Source organism: Lichenostomus cassidix, chromosome 10 (assembly GCF_008360975.1).
Source record: "Lichenostomus cassidix isolate B80296 chromosome 10, HeHo_3.0, whole genome shotgun sequence".
Lineage (NCBI taxonomy): Eukaryota > Metazoa > Chordata > Aves > Passeriformes > Meliphagidae > Lichenostomus > Lichenostomus cassidix.
Genome location: NC_139491.1, coordinates 12,531,976 through 12,555,276, shown reverse-complemented (window position 1 = coordinate 12,555,276; position 23,301 = coordinate 12,531,976). Strand labels below are relative to the sequence as shown.

The window sequence follows — 23,301 nt, the reverse complement described above, 5'->3', positions numbered from 1 at the left end:
CAGATAACTTCATATATTCACAGTGCAATGACTTGATTCCCTTTTATCACTTAATTTTCACTAACTTACAAAGCATCTTAAACAAGTACACCAGAAAGCTCTAACCACACACAGAAATCTGACGCCAGGTATCACCTGCAGTGGAAATCAGTCTTGGTGAACACACTAGTGTAATTAATAGTTTGTTCTAATTACCTTCCAGAGCATATTTCATGTCCTGGGCAAACAGAGTCCACATGATTTCAGCGCTGATTTTTCCCATGTTCAGCTCTTGCGGGAACCTGCAATCAATCACATTACATCAGTTCACCTGCTGCTAGGAATTATGTTTACTGCCGTGCAGCAAAAAGGCAAATACTTCAACACAATAATTCCCCTAGTATGCACCTACTGTATCTTACGTTTTGTAACAATTATATAAACCATCCAATCTTCAAATGCAAACTTCCCCGATGTGGGGGGCCTGGGTAAGTAATTCATTACGTGTTGCACAAATTCCCTCACATGACATTTTAAATCAAGAAATATTCATCTACCTCGCAGATGATTCCTCAACTTTAGATAAATCAGATGGCTTATGAAAAATGTTAAACAGTTGGCTCAGATGCTTAGAAGCCACAGGTTTTCCTTAATTCCCCTTTGACACAGGAAAAGAGTGAAGCTGTCTGTGAAGCTATACTGGTTTATCTAACCATAGAATCTGCGGAATTCACTGCAGACTTCCACCATGAAGTATGGATAAAACATTAAGGAATATAACATATAGTGACATGCTGATTTTGATTCAAAATTTTAGTTTTGGTCTTATGATTCATGTCATTCTTGAGAAACAGTCCTTTTTAGATACTTTCTGCTGCTATCAATTAAGTATTTTTATGCTGCTTTTTCACAGATCCCAGCTTCTTATTCTATGCAAAAGAAAGGCTTTAATCTTTGAGTTAACATCTTTCACTGTTAGCAACTAGCCAAAGCTGGCATTTTAGTGATCGACACTGTGTTTTATATCCCATTTAAAAGAGGAGTTATTTGTCTTTAAAAAAAGGCTGTCTTTAATGCAGGTGTGGGACTGACATGAATATGAGCCATTCTCAGGGCACAGAAGGAGAGGCGGGCAGGTCAGGCAGTTGAAGAGCAGAAAGCAGAGCACAGAAGTGGGGTAAGCAGTTGTTTATAGCACAGTGGGGCAGTGAGACCCAAATACAACCACAGTTCACCAGAAATATGTAAAATAAGGGAATATGTTAATTAGAAAATACATAGAGCTGTGTGGCTTTTGTGTTGAGTTTATTACGTTTTCTACTAGTTGAGAATTTGATCCAAAGTATTTTGACCTTTTATTAAAGCACTAATCAAATTCTGAAAATATTCTGTAATAATTTTTGTAAAAATGGAAGAATTTTTAAAGGTCTTGTTGACATAGAAAGGATGAGAATTATGTGCAACTTTAAAATGGTAGCAGTGTGATCTAAGTAATGTATTCCTTCTAGGGATCTCTTTGACCCTGATCATATCTGCAAAGAAAAAGTACTTAAACAGCTCATTAGCTCTGCCACTTTAATAGGAAGCAATTGCTAGCTCTGTTCACTGAGCCTTCTTTATGCTAATGGCTGTTCAATTAAAGAACTTTGTATTAATTCTGTTAACACAAAATTAATTTCTGTTCAAAAGTTTAGATGTGTTTCAGTGGTCTTAATTTCTTTACCTCCAGTCCACCCTGAGTTCTCTCTTAGCACCAGCCTTGAACTTTGACATTGTTGCTCTGAGGAAGTATTTAAGAGCTGATTTAATATTGGCATTGTCTTTTGACCATATTGCAAAGCTATAAGGCAAGGCTGGGTCTGATAAAAATGCACTTGTTTGATTAGGGATAAATATTTATGTGCATGCACTCTAACTTGTGAAAGCACATGCACACACAACCTGCAATTATCAATGTTGTTTGAATTACTGCAGTTCAACACATCCCACCTGCCTTCACTTAGGTGAAGTCTAAAATTGATGATATTTTTTATATTTCTAACAGATACTGATGGGCATTGCACAGCTGTCACAGTCATGGGGATTATGAAACTACCAGAGGTATCTTCACAGTTTACTATATGTGAGAACCTTCATAGCTAATGAACACCTGAAGCACAAAACACATCCTACATGCTAAAGATAAATGGTAAACAGAAGCAACTGTCTTAAAGGGCAGGGATAATTAAAGGTCAAATACTAAAGCCTCTACATAAGTATGGTATTCTGTATTATTTGTATTTTATCACCTTATTTTTAGGTAAAAAAAAATTCAAACTACTTCAGAATTTGATCCCTAAGCAGCAAAATATCAGAGAAATTTCCCATGCAAATCTCTACACATTACATTTTCTAATCTTTGTAAAAGCCACGTATTTTCACATTTTTCTGTGAAGCAAAAGGACAACCAGAAGAGTGCTCTGTCAGTCATTTGGCTTGCTCTTGCTATAGTTATTTCTGCCCCATAAGCCATAATTTTCCCAATTTCTATGTCATGCTTGGAACTATATAAAATCTCATTTTATCCAGAAGAGTTATGTTGCCCATACATGATCATATCCATGTATTTCCAAAAACATTAAACTGCACATACAAGACAGCCACTTATAAGTGTCTTCTCTCTATTGATTTTAATGAAGCAAAAATTTAGTGAGAACAATTCTCACTGGCTATTTCTAACAAGGGGCTATATATAAAATCACAGATCAATAGAATTAAATTGAACTCAGCTTAAAACAAAACAAAAAGAATCAATGTATAAGCAAAACATATATTACCTCCCCAAAGCATTTCTCCCAGACCATAATGCAAGTCTCTAGTTCAACCCAAACTCAGAAAATTCTATCATGACAATTAAAATTGCTTTTTCTTAATCTGGGCTGCCAAATCTCCAATCTACTATATCTTGAGAATATCAAAGTCTCTGAAACTCAGATCCACTTTCTCAGAATAGTTCATGTTCCATACTTGATGGCTTCAATCTCACCCAGGTGCTAAATCTCACCAGTCCTAGGGGGTGAATACATTCATTTTGGTGCTGTGCACACAGCAAGAGGTTAGATCACACCATCTGTGGAGTGCTGGCCATGGTCACTGCTTCACTAACCCTTAAGACGAAAATTCTGATTTTGGAAAATATGTATTCTATTTAAACTGTCTGCAAAGAGTTCATTTATTCTTACATTTGTGCTCTATCCTCCATCTATCCAAAGCTTTATTTTTAACCAAAGTAGGATTCCTTTCCCTGAAGAAAAAATAATGGGCACGACAGATACTTTTTATAGTCTCTATAACTAATCTGGTCTTTCAGTGCAGGATACATTGCTGCAAGAGAAGATGACAGTGGGTATTGTGAAAGAATGAGAACAGCTTTGTTACACAGGATAATGTTCACAAGTTAATGAAAGAAGTGATATTCACATGCTTCCACAGAATAAAGCATAATTGATAACGGAGAATATCACTGGATCGAGACACAAAACACATCAAACACACTTTCCATCATTAAAGAAACATTCTAAAGTTAGGCTGACACAGTCCAATTCATGATACAGCGCACTCTGATTTTTTTCACTTCCATAATTTTTTTCCACTGACCTATGTTTCATAACTCACTGACAAGTAGGTTACAATTATACTGTTTCTACAATGTAAGTTACTATCCCTACCTTCTCAGAGATATTAAACATTCTAGCTCCTAAAGCAGGAGGAAATCTGCTGCTGCAGATTTCGTATGTTAGTCCTTCCCACACTGTGAGACACAACGTGATCACAGAGAAAACAGACCCTTACATTGCAAAAATTTAAGGATCAGTAGAGAACAAATTTAAAAGTCCCACTAGAGCTGTCTTGTTTCTTAAATTTGTACTACAAGGACAATGTTCTGAATATATGTGCCAAAAAAACCCCAAAACTGCAAAGGCCCAACATTTAGATCTAGCTTTCAAAATACAGAAACATATTTGAGCTGAAGATCTGGCTCTTCATTGATTTGATCAAAGGATTTGATGTTCCTTTTATTAGAATAGACATTTTATTTTATAGAATAGAATAGACATTTTATTTTGATAGCAATTTCTCCTGTCTCACAGCACATACAATGCATAGTTAGAATGCAGGAAGTTCTAGATTTGCTTGTGAATCAGGTTTGAAATACGTTTTACATTGCTTAACTATTAGAATGAGAATTTTAGAACTTAAATACCAAACCACTTTTTTCCCTCAAACTTGTCTAGTTTCTTATGTCATATAAGAACTGCAGGTTGCCCCCACACTCCCAGTGGGTGGTCTGGTATGGTCTGTCAGTGGCTGCAATGCCTGGCTGAGGCCATCATGTCATGTTTCATCTGGATTCATAATCTGATACAGTTCAAACCACTCCATCACAGCATAATTTCTGCCTCTAAGGTAGGTATAAAAATAGGGTTTCCAAAACTGGTTGAGGAGTAGAATTCTGAGCAATATTATACAATTGTGAAAACTTCTATCAGAATGCTCTCCTGGGGATCTTTGGTTACTTCATTTCTAAAATAAGATTCAAATGCATTCAGGGCTGAACAGTCCACTGAGACACTGCATGGCCACATATTTCTGGTAAGGAGCTATATTTTTGCAGTATTCTTGTGCACTCAACGTATTTCCAATTCATCTGTTTTAACCCATTTTCTTTTCTGGGGTAAGCAGGGGGGAAGAGGCTGTCTCATTTTTTCTCCACAGTTTTTCCATGCTGCTTTTGTGTTAGGAGAAGCTGTTCTTTTCAAAAAAAATGTATCCAAAGCAAATCTGAACAGTTTTTCAAGTTTTTTCCTCCCACAGCCACTTTATCTTTTACTTCTGATGTCTCTTACTTCTAAAAGACATGTAATTCCCTGTGTTCACTCTTTCTCTTACAAAACAACAGCAAAAATGAGAGAGAAGTCAGAGACACAAGCTCTCTCCCTTAATCTGTCCCAATTCCGTCCACTCCTGATTCTCTTTTCACATCTTACACAATCATTCATCTGTACTTTAGGGAACCTACTAATCCCCTTAGAAGAACTCAGTTCTTTATGCTTCTACTTTCTCCTGCACATTTGTATAAAAATACAGCTAGAACTGTTTTTAGGATAATTAACCTGCAATTACACTTGTTTAATTTCAATGAAGAGACTGAAATGAATCACATACACGTGGTGTGTCTGAATTAGGTATTTCACCATGAGTGTATTATTTATACAGCCTGTCAGACAAACAGTTGAGCTTTCATTAATGGGGAAACTTCACACTATGTTATAAAAATGTAGTACACAGGACAAGTGCTTTATTTCCTCTATAGGATAAGAACTTATTCCTTAAGAAGGCCAGTGCAACAGATGATTGAACAAAGAAATGCTTATTATCCAGGACTGGAACAATACTTCATTTATTTCAAGTTCAGGAAGGAGTCAGAAGTTAATGAAGTATCTTTCAGCTTCTGGTTATCACCAGGAGGTTTCTTTGCTACTTTTACTGTGGGCCCATGAATAGAATGGTACCTTTCATCAACAGACAAGCACATCTCAATGTACAGACTGCCTTTCAGTAGCTACCCGATTTTGGCTGGAAAAACCACACTGTTCCTGCTCCCCTTAAAGCATTTAATCAAACTCAGCTGCAGACACCTTTATTAATTGTTTACTCATAAGGCAGACATAGGTGTAGGTTTTAATGCTAACCTTTGCATAAGTCATCACGGCTAGACCATGCCCAGATTTTCTACAGTCTCTCTCTAAAATGACTCCAAAGAGCTGAAAATTTCCCTAGGGCCTCATCATGTCACATTTCAATTAGTGCGAGGTCTGTTTCTCCAGCTGTAATATGTGAAACATGTCTCTTTGCACTCTTTCTATATATTTCATGTTCAAACCCCAGCCCTGCCTCCTTTTTCTGTCTTTATCGATTGTTTCTCTCTTTTCTACTCGTGTATCAACCTTAAGTTATTTGACTTGTCTTGGTTATTGATTGTACCTCCCTCATCTGCTACATCTTCAATTCTGAGAAGTCAACTTCCATCTCCAGGATATAGCTCTCCACTTTATGCAGTTTCAAGTCAGTCTGGCTAGCCAACCATAAATTTGGTGAGGGTCTTCTTGAGCAGTTCATTTTTTTTTTCATAAATACATATCTAAAAATCATACCTAAAAGAATCTGAGCATGATTTGAACACCATGTGTGCCAAGATACTCTCATAATATCAGTACCATCACACTGTTTCACCAACATTTCCCTTCTATCCATTTAGCTCTCCTGTGTAATATTTTGCTACTTAACATTTTGGGATGACTCATATACCATGTGTCCTTAATGTTGCTAAATCAAAAGATTGTCTTTCCATTATCAGAGCACTAAGTTTTTATCAAACAATGACAATGTTTCATTCTGTACAAAAATCTCTAGGTAGATTCTATTTAAAATACAACTTCTAACTCAGGTGTATTTCTTCTCCTTATTTTAATAAAGCCACAGTTCTTAATTTTTATGGGGAAAGTAATTACTTACTGATTCAAGATTGGTGTATATGCTGTTTTATCTTCATCTATAATGGTGACCATCAGAGTAATAAGCTGTGCCCAGAAATCCAAATTCTTTGTTGTCGGTCCCTGTTCTTCTTTAGGAACTTCTTGTTTCTTACTCTGTTAGAACAAAATTGAATATCTTTTTATTAGGGAAAATACAAAGGGACTTCCCCCTACAGATTACTACTTGCTTGGGAAGAATAATGTATTAAGAAACTTCAGAAACTTTGGACGAAGACTGGCTAACCAACAGAGCAGAATGAAAAACTGTACTCAGCTGTGGACAAATATTAAAAAACAGGCAGTGCAAAGATTGTCATGTCAGCAAAGAAGATCAATAGAGACTTGATTTTTAGTGCATGCCCACACTTTAATTAGATACATTATTAAATTCTTTGCTGTGTCGAGACCCAGTGCAGGTAAAATCGCCTGTTGAGGCAGAACTTTTATACCCTGCACAATAAAGGCTGAAAAAAAAAAATCAATGCTAAGGAGTATTTAATGCTTCTTTTTGAATTATACGCTGAAGGTGTTCGGCCTAACAGCTGCTATGCTGTATGGTTTAAATGAAAAAGTAGTTGAATTTCCCTCTATTTTATTGAGAATTTGGTATTTAATTTCATTAAAATGAGCATTTACAGATAGACTTTATGAACTCTTAGCCTACAACCTCCCAGACAAAAGTATTTTGCATTCCTTTGCTTGGCAGAAGGATCAGATTCATAATGTCCAATAAATAACTTCATTGTTGGGAGCCAAATATGAGAAGAAATATTTTTAATTCTGTATGGATGCATACATACATACACAATTTCTGCCACACAGAGATATGTCTGCACATGCTCTTCTAGAGAGCTGAGATTGAAAAGGGTCTCAAATAGTGAGTCAGAAAATAAACATGCCTGTGATCCTGCAAGTTTAAACATATATTCCCTGTACTACTCATTCCTAGTTCAAGTATGACCACTTCAACAGACCTAGTATATTTTTGAGTATGCATAACACTGCATTAGTGTCACAGTGAATTAATTAAATGTTATTTTAACCTCAATTAACTTTTATCTATGAATAGCATTTAGAATGGCAGAAAGGGAATTTCAACAACACTTAATTGAAATAGTTTTTGCGGCCACTGTGGAATATTTTAGAAAAGTGTCATTAATCACACTGCTACAAACTCAGCTAAGCTACAGAGGGTACTACCTCAGTGCCTAAAGAAACAGAAATTAAGCTCAGAAGCAGGTCAAGGGATGGTGGGTCTGGTGTCACCAATGATTAACAACTGCAATGCAAGTGAGAGAGCTTTTCAAAACAGAAAAGAACATTGGAGCATTAATGTCACCCACAAGACCTTTCCCTGGTATACATTATATTTTTATTAAAAAGCCCTGTTTCTATATCAAAGATGTATGTCTAATGCACAATTTTTTTCTCAGAAGCTTGTGCATGTTTAAAATCAAACCAACTGAAAGGCACTTGTAGAAGACAAAGTCAGCTCATATTTAGCCCAGCATCTTATCCCAGAACTGTATTTCACAGCAAGTGACACATAGCTGAGACAGCTCTTCATGACTGTGACTGTGAATCACAGAAGGGAAAATTCTGTTCTTCAATGCAGATAGCAAAAAGTAACCAACTTACAAAGTAATAGTTGCACAAGGAGGTTCTTTCTACAAAAATTCTCTGGAAAAGAAATCTCTTGAAAATTAATATGACCTTTTCAAAAGGCCCCGAGAAGGTAATTTTAAAATAGTCTCACATTACAGATGTAGTTTTATGCCCTGAAAAGGAAGTGCATACTCTGTCCATGCCCATTTGTTATTTCCATTCTTTATCCTAAAATCTAACTAGTGAGTTAGAAATGCTCAGAATAATTCAAGCTCTTTTAACCGTATTATTTTCAGCATTATTATTTGATTTATGTGCAACAGATGCCTTTGTAGAAGCATTACAGAATTATGGAATACTCTGAATTGGAAGGGACCCACAAGGATCAGAGTCCAACACTTGGTTTCCTGCACAGGGCAATGCCCAAAATCACACTGTATGTCTGACAGTATTGCCCAAGGGCTTCCCCAAATCTGGCAGGCTTGGTGTAGGGTTGTTATAATGAGGTAGAACAATGGTGGAAATCTGACTTCACTCTAGATTTTTTTCACTCTAGTTATATCCATTTAAAAGAAACTGTCAGTGTAAAAGCATGAACTAAATACCTGATATACCTAATTAGTGCCACACTGGCACAAATATGGTGAGAAGATATATGAGACCCTAAATCCTGCTTATTATTGTGGAGGATGGTAACAATACTGAGAATTTTTTAAAAATACAACTGGAAAGGTTAAGATGAACATAAATTCTTGATAAAGCAAGGTGACAAAAAGATTAATTAAACAGATGCTATTAGTGATTCTTAATTTTTCAAATAAATGATTTTCTGAAGTTTCCTTTCTTCTGTTTTTGTTTGATAAAGCACTGAACAAGCTCAAATCACAGACTGCTCTTCCAGTAACCAAGTGACCTTTCTGAATACTGGTATGAATGAAAGTTTGCCAATTAGCAGAATCACTTTCTTTTCCATGAGCCTTTTCACACAGGAAAGGCTACTTAAAATATCTTGACCTCCAAGATGTTACACATCTCTTTGGAGGGTAATGCTGCCCACATGTACAGAACCATGAAATGCCATAAGATGTCCTGTCCTTAAAAGCTCAATAACTGAGTGGCCAAAGGCACAACAGTGATATTCCTAAGGGGCTTCTGCTGGCAGATCAAACCAGCAATAATACCAGATGATATCCTACCAACAAGACATGACAATAGAGGTTTTTTGACTCATATTAATTCACTTGGGCACTTCCTGTCTTTAGGATTACCCTAGAGTTGTAGCAAACACTTTATAAGAAAAGTATCTTTACAGAGAAGTCATATTATTCACTTCAGATTCACAAACACAGTAAGTACAGGAGATTCTCTGTGGGGTTTTTTAATGCAACATGCAAACTAGGTGATGTATAACTCTTTGTCTTTTGCCACAGAAGACATCAAAGTCAGAAAGAGGGAATAAGCACAATTTTTCATGGGCTATGAATTGAAATAAATTCTTTATTTGCATTGAATCATATTTTTCTCAATTCCCTTTCACTATCCATTTCCTAGTCACCTGAATTCATACGCAAATAATGGATCATGCAGAACAGAGCCTCCAAAATCAGTTAGTGGCATTTTGATATTCTCTTAAAGAAAAAGATAAAATTAGGAGAGTTTTCTGAATTTAATGGGGGGAAAAAAAGGCTAAACTGTTGACAAGCAAACATTCTGTACTCTGGAAAAGTGGCTGAGAGTGGAGAAAGCAATCTCAGGCACAGTGTGAAGCAAGATTAAAATCTACATCTATATTACCCTGAGACAAATCTGTAAAGGCTGGTCTGAAGAAGAGGGCTTTCAACTTCTCTCATCACTGATTTTACCAGATTGTAGGATGAATGTCTGGTTTTATTTTGCTTTGTTTTTATTTTGTTATGTTCTGTGCAATCAATACCCATTAGTATCTGTGTGACTTTGATAAATTGAATCCTATGATATCAGAAAGTTATATATTGCTGTCTGCTACAAGCCCCAAGCTAGGTTTCAGAATACAATATTTTGTATATAAACAATGACAGAGTGGAAACTCAATGGAAACCAACACAGTAGCCTTGATCAGCACAGGGCTACAGAGGGCAATTTTATTGACTAGTCTCAGCTAATGAAGTATTAATTTTAACAATGCTTCCATATTTTAAACTGCTCATATTTATTACTTATATTATATTACTTAATTGTACATATACATATTACTTAATGTAGAATCACAAGGGAATACACAATATGCACTACATTTAAAACATACTCATATGTAGACATCTATACATCACACCTGCTTATTTCTAGAAATTTATATAATTTTTTAAATATGTAAAAGAATGAAAATTTGGCTTTACAGAACTTACTTAAGGTTAGAAAACACTTGCAGATATGCATTCAAAAGCTGTGAGAGATTTCCCTGTGCAATGCAGTAATTAACACCTAAATAGTTTTCTTATTTGAAACTGAAACCCTATTCATAGAATCACCACAAAATCACAGAAAAGTCTGGTTTGGAAGGGATGTCTAAGATCGTCTTGTTCCTTCCTCCTGCCATGGGCAGGGACACCTTCCACGAGACCAGACTGCTCCAAGTCCCCTTCAACCTGGCCTTGAGCACATCTGGGGACAAGGCATCCACACCTTCTCTGGGCAACTATATTTTATGTATTCTCAAGTACCAATTGAAGTGGAATAGAATTCTTTTGGATGAATTCTCATTAAGAATTTTCAGCCTTTTTCTTTGAGGACTAGCACGTGAAAGGAACTGGTTTAACTGGTCTGTCTGTTCAGGACAGTGTAACATGCACAGCTCCTCTGGAGTGGCCAGTCAAGTGGTACTGTGATTTTGATTTGCCCCAGCTACTCAAAAGTGTTCTGCTTCTGCAGGGGAACAGGTGGAGGAAGACCCAAGTGATCTCCTCACTTATTGCAAGCTCTTTGACTTTCCCAGACAAGCTGCTACAAAGCAATTTTATCTCTAAGTATTGGCCTTTCTGATAGAGGATTCTCAGAACGGGGTTGGAGGTACCACAGCACAAGATACATCCTTCTCTTGTCCTGAAGTACTTTAGCAAAAGTTTTTCTATTACTGTGGTTAACACACTGCCCATCAAACACAATGCTATAACGCAAGGCGAGATCTTTAAGTACCTTCTGCTTGCCAGATTTGAAGAAGATAGAATGGTTTCAGTGCATCTAAAGCAATATATAAATATAACAAAGTGCCTCACTAGAAGTATTGCTCATCACTGAAATTTGCCTGCCTGAAAAATAGGACTCCCTGTGGTAAACAGCTTTTGCTACTGCACTTTATTTCCCACTTCATGCATTTGAAGATCACATATGCCATGCTCCAATTCTTTCAATATCTCTATTAGAAATTAATAAGTAATTTGTTTTCGTTGTTTATACTAAAAAAAAAAGGAAATACACCTTCAAAAACAACTATGCGGCTTGAGTTCCAAAATCCCAAATGGAAAAGTGACAGGGACTCACAGCTGAGTAAAGCAAAACTGAGCCAGCTCTCAAAGCATAGGCCCATCCATGTGCTCATCTACAGCTCTGATTCCCAGAAGCTGGGATATTTCAGTATGTTAGCAACCCAGGCTAAGGTGCTGTACCTCCACAAGAGATGAATTGCAAGGGCAGAGCGCTGTGCTGCTGCAGCTGTACAACCCCTGGCTCCTGAGCCAGTCAATTGGTTTTTGCTGCCTCCTGGTCTGCACCACACTGTGCTGTGACAACACACAAAGCTGAGCAAGAGACTCAATAAAGGTCTCTAAAATTAGTATACCAGAATACCAGTACTGTTCTGGTGAGCCAGTGCCAAATATTAAGTATCCCAGTGGTTTTTTCCCAGTGTACTGGTGCTCTCAGTCATGAAATTATTTGTACTGACCAAGAGCTCTTCAGGTAACATTAAGAGTATGGTCTGCATTTCATTGGTTTCACTCAGTGGAGAAGACTGCAAAAAGAATTACTGAAGGGACTTCAGTCACTGTGAGCATCAGCCAGGATTTCAAAATTTGTTTTCTTAAGAAAATAGAAACAGCATCATATCTGTAAATTGAGTCAGGAAGCTACCAAAGTGCTTCCTAAACTACTTCTCCAAGACATTTTTTTTTCAACATAGGGCAGCTAAGCACTTCACTCAGATCACTGTTAATTAAAAAGAGAAAATACTGCATGTGCTGCATAAGGAGCTCGATGGTTCTTTATCAGAGGGCTTTGTCTCCAATAATGAGGATAGTAATATACATGTCAGTAAGCCTGTCAAGCTATCATGTTTTAGTATCTGTAGTAGTCACTTGTTTTTTGTCATCAGCTCTTCTTTGTATTCTGGTGTGGAACTGTAATATGACATTTCTGCATAATGTTAGCATTTGCAATGCTTCACCCCAGGAAGTAAATATCCTCAGGGGTGACATTTTGCTGCAAGACATTAGCTTTTTAACAGTGATTGTCTGTCTGCTGCAAAGGTAGAGAGCAATAAAAAGAGGAAATGGAGACTGCTGAGCATATTTTATGATTTACTTGTTGCGTTTATGGTGGCAAATTTCCAAAAACTCCAGCTCAAGCATCCTCAAATTTATCAGTCACTGCTCTATTTTCATCCCAAACTTAAACAATCCCACACATTCAGACATGAAGCATATTTTCTAGAAATACTGTGGCAGGCATGTCTGAGAATTTTAAGCTGCAGCCAAAAGCACAGCAAAGGTGGTTCCCATGAGTTGCACACAGATGCACACCCTGAGTGTGCTGGGGCTCAGCAGGACAACAGCTGCCAGTCCTTCCCCCGAGTGAGAGCAGGTGGTGACCTACATAAGAACCATTTCTTGTTGCTTTGGGGTTCATCGATTTCAGTTCTCAGTACTCACAGCTCAAAGCTCAGCTGTGCAGCTAAAACATGAAGCTCCTGTGCTGCAGCTCCACGCCAGGATGAACTCCTGTCCTCCCTCTGAGGGGAGGAGACCTCACCTTATGGGGAGGTGAGCAGAGATAAGGGAACTTAGGTGCTCTTTAAACCAAATACACTTCTGGATATATTGATAGGAAACTGTACAAGGATAATGCTGAACACAGTCTCCTGGTACAGCTCAAGAGATGATGCAGAATTTAGGTAGCCTTTTGAATTAATTTTACTCATCTCTATTAATGCTAGACTAGTTATATTTCTCAGAATTGTCTCCAACTTTCTGTGAAACGAAGTTTTACTGTCTGGCATTAAGATTATATGTGATTGTTTGATTTTTTTGTTTGATTGTTGATGTGATTTGCTGTTAGAAATTAATTAGTTTGAATACAATCTATTTATTTTAAATTTCGCTTTTTACACATCCTCACAGAAGTTTCTTGCACTGCTTGGTGATTGTAACTGTACAGACAATTATCTGCTTAAAGTTTCCTCATAAAACTGCCCCTGTTGGAAATCTTGCAAAAGAGAACTCAAGAGGCACAGAATTACAGTGAAATGCAGTTAACTCAGTTTTCCAACTGAGCGAATACTTGTGGATTTTTCTTTTTTTTTTTAATTTCAGTACTTCTTACTTCTCCACCATTAAGTAGAGTGAGAGAAAAATATAATAACAACATTGCCTGTTTTGCCTGAAATATAATTTAGAGAGCACCATCACTTAAGCACATTTTGCATTTTCTACCAAGCAGAAAGGCTGTAATATCCCTGCACTTTAAAACCATTTTTTAAAATAGACAGGCTAAATGACTGCATGGATCCACATTAAAAAGTTGTGAATTTTTTGAATACAGATAAGCTTTTGCAGTTGTCACAATGCTTTGCAGAGGTAAGACTTCATCACTTTGAGCTGTTTACTGAAGACTAGAATCTGCTGATAAACTGCAGACTTATGTAATACCCAGTCTAGCAGCACTTCATATTATATTTAACAGACAAGATCAAATTGCTGCAGAGTAAACGTTAGCAGGAAAACAGAACAGTTTATGACGTAAATAGATGTGATGCTTGAAGCTGCTCCTTCCACTATTTTATACTCCTACTCAGCTTACAATATAATCTGTTGTAGGATAAACACACATCAGCACTAAGTCTGGAGTGCTTCTTGGTGTTGGTGAGAAATTCTTACGTTCAAAGCTACAGTTAAGTTTTCTCGCCTAACAGGAATCCAACACAAGAAAATAAATTCTCATTTCAGAAATATTGAATATATAGCAAACATAATCCTTCCTGAAATACAGGAATTCATATTCTGGATTTAAGTGAAATATGCTTTCAAATGAAATTTGATGTCTTGTATCATTATGATCACTTGTATGAGTGTTCTTATTAATTATTTCCTACACAAAAAATGTGCATTTGTTGAAGTACTTAATTAACCCTGTTCAAGGCTGGAATAGTCACAGAACTCCCATTTTTTCAGTGTACCATCCAGAAAGCAAATACAAGGTACAGGAGATAATGTAATAAAGCAGTGATGTTTCTTTAAGACAGCACTTAATTCTAACATTACTTACAGAATGACCATATTAAATGAAAAGATAAACAGCATTCTCAAGGATTTTGCATGACATTTGGAACACAACAAATGCTATAATTATTTTGCATTGACAGTTCAACCTGAAAAACTAATACTAAGAAATATTTCAGAATTATCCTCTGCTTTATTAATGCAGTTACTTTAATAAAGTAACTTTTAATAAAGTAAGCTTGGATCCAAGTACACATCATAGGTGCTAAATATAAGGCTGGAAATACTGTACCATTTTCAGCAAATTAAAATACTTTTTTTGTCTAAAGCTACAGAAGTGAAATGTTAGATTTAAAAAAAATTATTTTCCTGTTACAGTTTTTAAATGAACAGTAATCAGTCAGATGTCATCTTCCCTAAAACCACTGGACAATTTTACAGTCATGTCCAATGCGATGATTATGTTATGAGTTACCAATGAGTTTCCATTTTGAAACTCATCTTGTTAAACATTTCAGAGTTCATAGCTGTCTGTGGGTGTATTTATGGTATATTGCTCCTTCATGCATAAATAAAATGAAAATCTGAGTGCTTTGACATGAAGGAGCACTAGAAGACTTTCTATTTCCTTAATGCTAACCAACAATAATGAATGAGCAATAGCAAAAAGCAAGTTCATATTGACCTTACCTGATCCACTAACTGGGAGTAGAGATCATAGCAATTATCAAAAATGTATTTATAAGTTGAGTCCAGGCAAGCTCTCACACAGTCTTTCACCACAGTACTGGCTCGAGGAGGGCTCTGCAATTCCAGGACCTAATAAAGTATTTAATAAATGACAAAATGTCAGAATTAGATTGAACACAAAACATCCAAGTGTTGAATGTAGTTCTGTAACACAGGATGAAAAGTGTTGAAATAAAGCAATGACAAAAATAATTAAAATTGTGTTGAATTAAGGCGGTCTTAGTTTACAGATACATTAAAATACATGCTTAAGCCAGTAGATTTTATCATTAAGTTTTATTTGTATTAAATTATTTATATGATAAAAGAGGCACGTGTGCCCAAGCATTTACATCTTTACATCTTACGGTTTACTTCTTAGAAGTTTTTTGATTATTTATGAAATAATGAAACCATATAATTATGTGCTTTCCTTTGAACATCAGCCAAATAGCAGTTACTTTTTTTTAAAGCAAAGGGTTCACCTTTTTACTCCATTTCAGGATACAATAATTTAAACTTTAACTTAATGGATTATTTTAATTCTCTTTATGTAGTGCCTAATGCAATGAAACGACATGCTATTATGACAAAGGTTGGTTTGTGTTTCTTTTTTTTCATTAAGAAATATTAACGTGCGTCATTCCATTCCAAAAATATTTCCATGCTTGACAACTTCGATATCAACCTCTGGAGTGACTAAGGCAAATAGTTATCAGACCTATTTTGCTGTTTCACTTGTGATTTTATTATATTAGTAGGAAAACTTTATTCTACATGACTCTTAAGGAGTCCAGCTGAGTTTGCTTTATGTGACTTGACTTTAAACTAATTTAAAAGGTAAATTTTTTGTTTCCTTCAGGAAATTTATTGGCGCGAGTAAATGACAATACCTTCATCCGAAAGAAAGTTATGCTGGTAAGCAGGTCCACAGTGGATTTCAGATCTTGGAGTCTTTCAGAATTGCTGGCAGGAAAATTATCCTGGTGAATCAGGGAAAGAGGAATCATGCAAAATTTGAGTTACGCGTAAAATCCTTGAACAACTAGTTAAAAACTGTCTAAGAAAACATCAGGTGCTGCTTGGAAGGATTAGAGATGTTCACACATTACCTGAATTCTGCCTGTGAGGAAGTTAATGATGTCCCTTGGACATGAGTAGGAACAAGTTTGATAATGCTCCTGCATTTGTAATAGGAATGATATAAACTATTGTGATATTTCCAAAACATAAATTAAAAATAAAAGTTTTTTTTACACGTATTTTGGAACTATCACAATACCAGTAAAAAATATTACAAAAAGTCTGGAAACTGTTGCTAATGAGAATAATTAATGGATTTTACATGGCACATACATCACTTGTAGGCATAAAGGCAGTGGTAAGCTTAATGCAGAAATAATACATTAAATTTTTGCTATGATCTCTGGGTTAACAGAATAATACAAAGTAGGAGAAGGAGAGGGAGTTCAGAACCATATGATAACTGGCAGAGATCCAGTGCATGCTTTCCTGAAGGGCTGGCTTTGGAGCAAACCTCAGTGGAAAGAGATGCCATGAGGCAGAAGTGAAACTGGAATTCCAACCACATGGAAAAACAAGGAGACAAGACTCTTTCAACATTACTAGGATCTTAGCATGCAAGTTTTTAGCAAAGATGTCAATCTCTCAGAATAAAGGTAATTGCACTTTGCACTACCTGAGTCAGCGAAGGTAATTCCCACATGAGTTAATCAACTTGAGACTAGCTACAGACCAGTTTAACCAAAGTTGTTGAATATGACTTTTTTGAATATGTGCTTATCCCTTGACCCATTCTTAGCTTTTGGAAAGAAAATACTAAATTTTTTATTTTTGTCAAATTGGAAAAATATTGTTGTTAAACAGCTTAAATTCTGTCAATTTTTGTTCCAAAGGATTTGGGGTCTCATGCTGACTCTACGTAGAATATGTCATACATACCCTGTATTTAGATAAATCAATCCTCAGAGAATTGTGCAATTGATCCAGCAGCTTTATGAACTTTTCTCTCTGTAAAAAGAAAACAAGAATATATTGCACTAGAATGTGCAGTTCCCTGTAATTGCTGGGGTTTTACAATGCCTCTTTCCACTCTTAACATATTTGAAAATCGATTTGTTTTCCATTATTTCATATATACGCAATGGTTTGAAATATCTATATTTCAAGGCTAGGCAATACATCTTTCACTTTATTTTCCCTTTCTGTCCTATGTTGTAATTTACCTGGTGTGCATTAAACGTTGTGCAGCTGTGCAATACATTAGTGAGGTCACAAAGATTTTGCAATGCAACATTCTCCTGTCTTATGTTTTCCCTGCAATTGATTAAACTCTTGAAGAAAGTACCTCCCCCTCTCCCTTTAGTAAGTGAGAAATTATGCTCGTTTACAACACAATTTGATGCAAAAATATGATTAAAAATTATACTTCTCAAACCATGGCTTTTGTAGGAATAAGTAATACTAATACTATGGATTTATATTTTTTCCTTTCAAATGTGAAGATTAACTTGTTATCTTGATAGATGAAGGAGAAGTGAAAGTATTTTGCTGTGAGATTTCCAGCTGAGTTGTGCCATTCTCAAGTAATACTAATGAGTGTTTCTAATTACCAAGTTATAACATATTCCATAGTCTACTGCACAAAATTGTGCAGAAATCTTCTCAGCTGATGTGACTGTGGCAGACTTCTGGAAGTAGCAGGAGCTGACAGCTCTCAGGATGCACTGATTGTATCTGCACCATCCCTCTAATGGGATGATCAGTAATTTGAAAATAGAGTCTTTGTCTCTCATCAGTGGAGTACTAACTTACACCCAAACCCACTAATTTGGCACAGTTCCCTTAAGGGATCAATCAAAAGAGAACTTTTTTTGTCATGTTATAAATCTGTACTGAAATATTCAGTCAGCCAAATCATTCCCAGCTGTAGCCTGAGGACTTGAATTTGAGATGTTCTTTTTGATGAATGATGTGCAGCTATTCACTAACAAATGCCTTTTGACCCAGGAGAGAAGAATAATCTAATATTTTGCTTATAAGTCAATTGTTTGAAAAAAGAGCTCCAAATCTCTATTAGTGATGCCTACTACTCTTTTTCCACCCATCTGTTGAACTATGAATTGGATTGGAATTGCGTCAAAGGCAAACTGGCATTAACATCAGAGAAAGGAATTAATCTCTGTCCAATCTGAGGACAAAAGTAGTTCTGATCATTAGAAAAATGGAAAAAAAAGTATAAAAACCAGCAAAATCATTCTAAATTTCAAAAGCTGCATCAAAATCAAATGTCTGATAAAGCTTCAACATTGAAAGAGCAGGTGTGTTTCAACAAAGATATTAAGTCATTCTTGGCTTACTCATTCAAACGTATAATTTCATAATTTTGTCTTGAAAATCTAAAATTCATAATTCCTCTTATTCTAATATTGGAGAAGAGTACTAGTGCCTACAACACAACTTCAAATAAAATCTGAAATTTGAAATGTTCATTTAAATTTAATAAATTTTAATTATGATTAATATTTTATTTCATGCCAATAAATGGTATTTTATGAAAACCCTTAAATCAAATATACCTTTGATATCAGCCCTATATATAAAAGCCCTACCAAAAAAAAAAAAAAAAAGAGGAAGGAATAAATGCATTTTTCAGCATAAGATTGCCTTTATACTCTCTGGATCATGTGATATCAGAGTTATGAAGGCAACCTCTTTGAATTATGGCTCTGCTTTCCTGCTCTCAATTTCCAGTGAGAGTAGGTGAAGAAATCAGAATAGGGAGTGAATGTATCTTTATCTATTAGCATGTTCAAAGACTAGAAGTCCATGCTGTGAGATACTTATCCACAGCAGAAAAGTTAGATATAACTAAAGAAGTATTACCACATTCTGAAATGCTAGTACTCCTCCTAAAATTCCTGATACCTAAATCCAGGACTTGGACAATTCACCAGCAAAAATTTCAGCAAAACCAAGAATCCATCATTACGGATTCCTGTGAGTAGAGCAGCCTTTACAGCTACATCCATTAGGTTAATATGAGTTCACTGATGACACAGCTCAAGTAAGAAATTGCATCTGATACTTAGTCTAATGCAGTGAGCAGTTTGCAAGCTCCACTGCAATAAAACAAAAACCTGCTTGTTGGAGATTTTAGTACTATAAACACGTGCCACTGCTTTCTACCCTCTATGCCTCACAAGGAACTGAGCAGCATCTTCTCTGGCTTTTATAATGATTGATTTTAAAGACTCAGGGTAAAATATTCAAAAGCTGACAACTCTTACTCTTTAAAATAAGCAACCAAAAAAAATTTGAATGTAGAAGTTAATATGGAATATACTAGGAAAAAAACCAGGACAAGAACTTTATTAAAAAAGAAAATCTACTTACCCCAAAGTTAGTAGCAGCAAAGCGATCTGAGGCAGATACATTAGTTGCTGCTGTTGTATGAGCATAGAAAGCATTTATATTGGCCAACAATGTACTCATAACTGCTGGAACACCAGGGCACATGTATTTAGAAGATAGACAGGAAAAGTGCCTGCAATTCAAACAAACCAACAGTTATTGAATATGGCAAGGAATCTGCTTCTTCTCTCACCATAATTTCTTTTTAACTCCAAAGATATAACTTTCAAGCTACCTCGTGGAAAACTGAGCAGATGCATATGAGAAAAATCCAGACATGTTTGATATAATTGCCACTTGTTGCACACTGATATTTTCAAACTGGCCACATTAGATTCACATTCAGTTCTTGCTCTGTTAAGCCCAAACACAAAAATGTGAGTTAACTATTTTAATTGCTATGAAGCAAAACACTCACTATTAAAGAAAACCTAAAAATCAAACTTAAGCTCCTCATCATAGAAAGTCACAGAGATCTATAGTGGAAAAGTATTCAATTGTTGCTAACAAAAGGATTTAAATCAGCGTTTCAGGTTTTTTTTTTTTTTTTTTTTTTTGGTTGGTTTTTATTTTAGGCTACATTATTAAGGAAAGGTGAGGCATCAAGCAGCTTCTGGTTTGATTTAGGCCATAACTGAAACTGTTCCACTTCAATCTAGGCCAGTAAAATTTAGGTAATTTAGTCTGTTAAACCCAAAGAAGCCAAAACTAGAGGTGCAACGTAGCAACACTTCAAAGAGCTTATAACACAACAAAACATGTGAGGTACAAGATGAATGAAAGATCTGACACATGAGGAGAGTAAACATCATTGCTGCAAACATAAATTCCTAATTTCAAGAATAGTAGTTAGGCAGGACTGGGAGGGAGTTCAAGGGGTGAAGATTGAATGTACACAAATAGGAAGGAGAATGAGGGGCAGGAAAGATGGTGGTGAAAATGAGTGAACAGTCAAACAGAAGAGGATGAAGAACTCCAGTCACTCTCTATGACTGAGGCTCCTGATTTGGCCACATGCTCCTCTGAGCTGGAGGCTCTGGCTCCTGTCTCAGTTTCTCCTCAGGAGCATAAGGCAGAGCAGTGTGCTAGGCCTGAACCACCTGGGCACTTGTGCCCTTCCAAGTGAAAAATTAACACAAGGTACAACTGAAATCCATCCTGCTGAACTTAAGCCAAGTACCCTTAATGGCTGTCACTGCCCAAATCATCTCTCAAGATATCAGTCAAGATTATCTTCCTGTAGGGGCAATCATTAAGTGCTATTATCTGCATTTCACATAACTTAGAGAATCTGCTCAAAACTACACAGCAAACCTATCACATGGGCCAGGACTAGAACCCAGCACTCCCAGCTATGTGCTCATGGAATAGTATTACCAAACCTTTAATTCATTGCCAGTATTTTCAAGTGCTTTTGAACACTGCAATGTGAATTCAACAAAAGAACAAAATAGTTCTCTACCCCTTAGAAAAACCTTTCAGTATAAGTCACATGTTTTCTGTCAAGTAGAATAATACTTTCTTTTGTATTAAAATACAATACTGATGTCAGGTGGTTCTCACCAATAAAGGTATACTTTAAAGCTAAGAGAAATATCTCCTTTTCTACGAATAAGTTTGAGAAATATATGTAGGGATGATCAGAACCAGTCTTCAAAAGATTGACATAAAAATAATTAATACTTTTACTGCAAACTTCAATTTCCAAAAATCTTTTAGTGGACTTAAAGGTCCTTAGTGCATGAGTAACATCAATCTGCAGATAAAAAGGCACTAATAACCCCACTAGCCTTTAAGTCATACCTGTAATATATGCTCTGTGGAGGGAGAAGGCAGGCAAAAGGGGCAGTCAGCACACAGAATTCATTGAGATTGTCTCAGTTGCCTTCAGGGAACATTACAGACCATGGAAATATTGTTCGGGTCAACACTTTAAGGTGTTTTGTGCAGGGACTTCCAACCATTTCACAGTGCGCTACCCATGACCTGTACTGAGTTATTATCTTGAAAATAGACCCAAATTGTACCTATTTTTCATGAGAAAAATTTAAACCTATTGGTATAATTTATGTCCTTATTATATCTCTGCACTGTTTCACCTGTAATGTTGTAAGTGAAAATGATGGTACAGCATCTGTGACAGATTTTTGTTGTTCTCCTTCATTCAATTAAAATCTCTAATGCTCACAGAACCTATCAAGTACACGATATGGGTCACGACTCAGAATGCTGATAACTCAGGTTATCAGCCAGCTGCAAGCTACCTGGCTTCCTTCTGCCTGTTAAAATGAATAAATCAAAGGAAACCCCTGTCCTTGTTTTGGCAGCTCTTTGAAAACAGCAGCCAATAGCATGAGTTATGAACAATTTCTAGTGGGCACATGATGCCACAGCAACCATTGCTAAGTCTCACACATTTTACAGCAATATTGCATGCTTAAGCTCCAGTTGTGTCTGAAACCAGGCCTGCTTGCTCCAACTTTCTTACTATGCAATTTCCTGACCAACAAGCAGTGCCTGTGATTCTTCCAATATTTCTGCTAGCGTGAATTAGCAAAGATAGAAATCTAATTGATGTGCTGTACTCATCAGTAAGCAAATGCTATCAATAAGAAATTAGTTTAATGGGCAATTTGTGTGCTTTTTGCAACGCTGCCACATTAATTGAAAACTAGCAGGAGAACAAGATGACATAGTTAGTGCCCATTAACCTGCTGGAATGAGAGCTACATTGCTGATTGAGAATCATTAGGTTATACCTGTGGTGACTCTTGCCAGTAAGAAGCAAAGATCTTAATAGAGCTTTTATTGCACTTGACTATTACACAGTAAATTCAGGTTGCTGATATTATGTGTAATTTCAGCATCTAGTCAAACACTGTTTCAATACTTGCTCAGATTTTTGCCTTCTAAAGAGAAATAAATTATGTTGAAAGATGAATGAGAAGAAAAAAGTTCCTTTTTCTTGATGGCAGAGTAGTGGCTTAATAAACGTAGGTAAATAAAGTCCCAGTATGATTCCTTTGAGACACTGAATTTACAGCATAAATTGCCATCAATCACCACAAATCACATTTTGATGATATGGTGACATGATTGCCATCACAGCACCATATCAAAGTAAAGGCCAGCTGGATCATTTTGCTATTTTTCTACTTTTTCTTCCTGTTTTCTGTGATACCTCTTTTCTATTGTCTCACACATCTATGCTTATACTTCTGGGAGTTGCACAAACCATTCATGTGGCTAACAGTGTCTATCTGGCTGCTATCCATCACAATAAAAAAAAAATCTCATCTAAACCGTGTAAGAATGGCTGTAATTGTCTCATTTTTCTTTTCCAAACACAGACTCCACAGGAAGTGGAAGAATAAAATAATCATAAGAAAGAAGAGTGGATTATGTAACCTATACAGTCAAGACTTCAAAGAGCTGCAATTACTTTAACACAAGCAGTCTTTTTGTTGTATTTTTGTTTGGGTTGATGGTTGTTTTTCTATTGGCATGAATTC

General features: G+C 36.1%; 1 protein-coding gene across 4 annotated transcripts in view; it reads right to left on the bottom strand.

Moving 5' to 3' along the window:
• UNC13C (unc-13 homolog C) overlaps positions 1 to 23,301 on the bottom strand; it is a 138,591-nt gene that overhangs the window by 51,691 nt on the left and 63,599 nt on the right. For all 4 annotated transcript variants that reach the window (XM_085070669.1, XM_085070670.1, XM_085070671.1 and 1 more), the window contains exons 13-18: positions 19,772 to 19,922; positions 17,318 to 17,386; positions 16,249 to 16,338; positions 15,317 to 15,445; positions 6,535 to 6,668; positions 196 to 281 (exon numbers count right to left, since the gene is read on the bottom strand). In XM_085070669.1, coding sequence (XP_084926795.1) covers positions 196 to 281; positions 6,535 to 6,668; positions 15,317 to 15,445; positions 16,249 to 16,338; positions 17,318 to 17,386; positions 19,772 to 19,922 — 659 coding nt within the window. The remainder of the gene's footprint in view (positions 1 to 195; positions 282 to 6,534; positions 6,669 to 15,316; positions 15,446 to 16,248; positions 16,339 to 17,317; positions 17,387 to 19,771; positions 19,923 to 23,301) is intronic.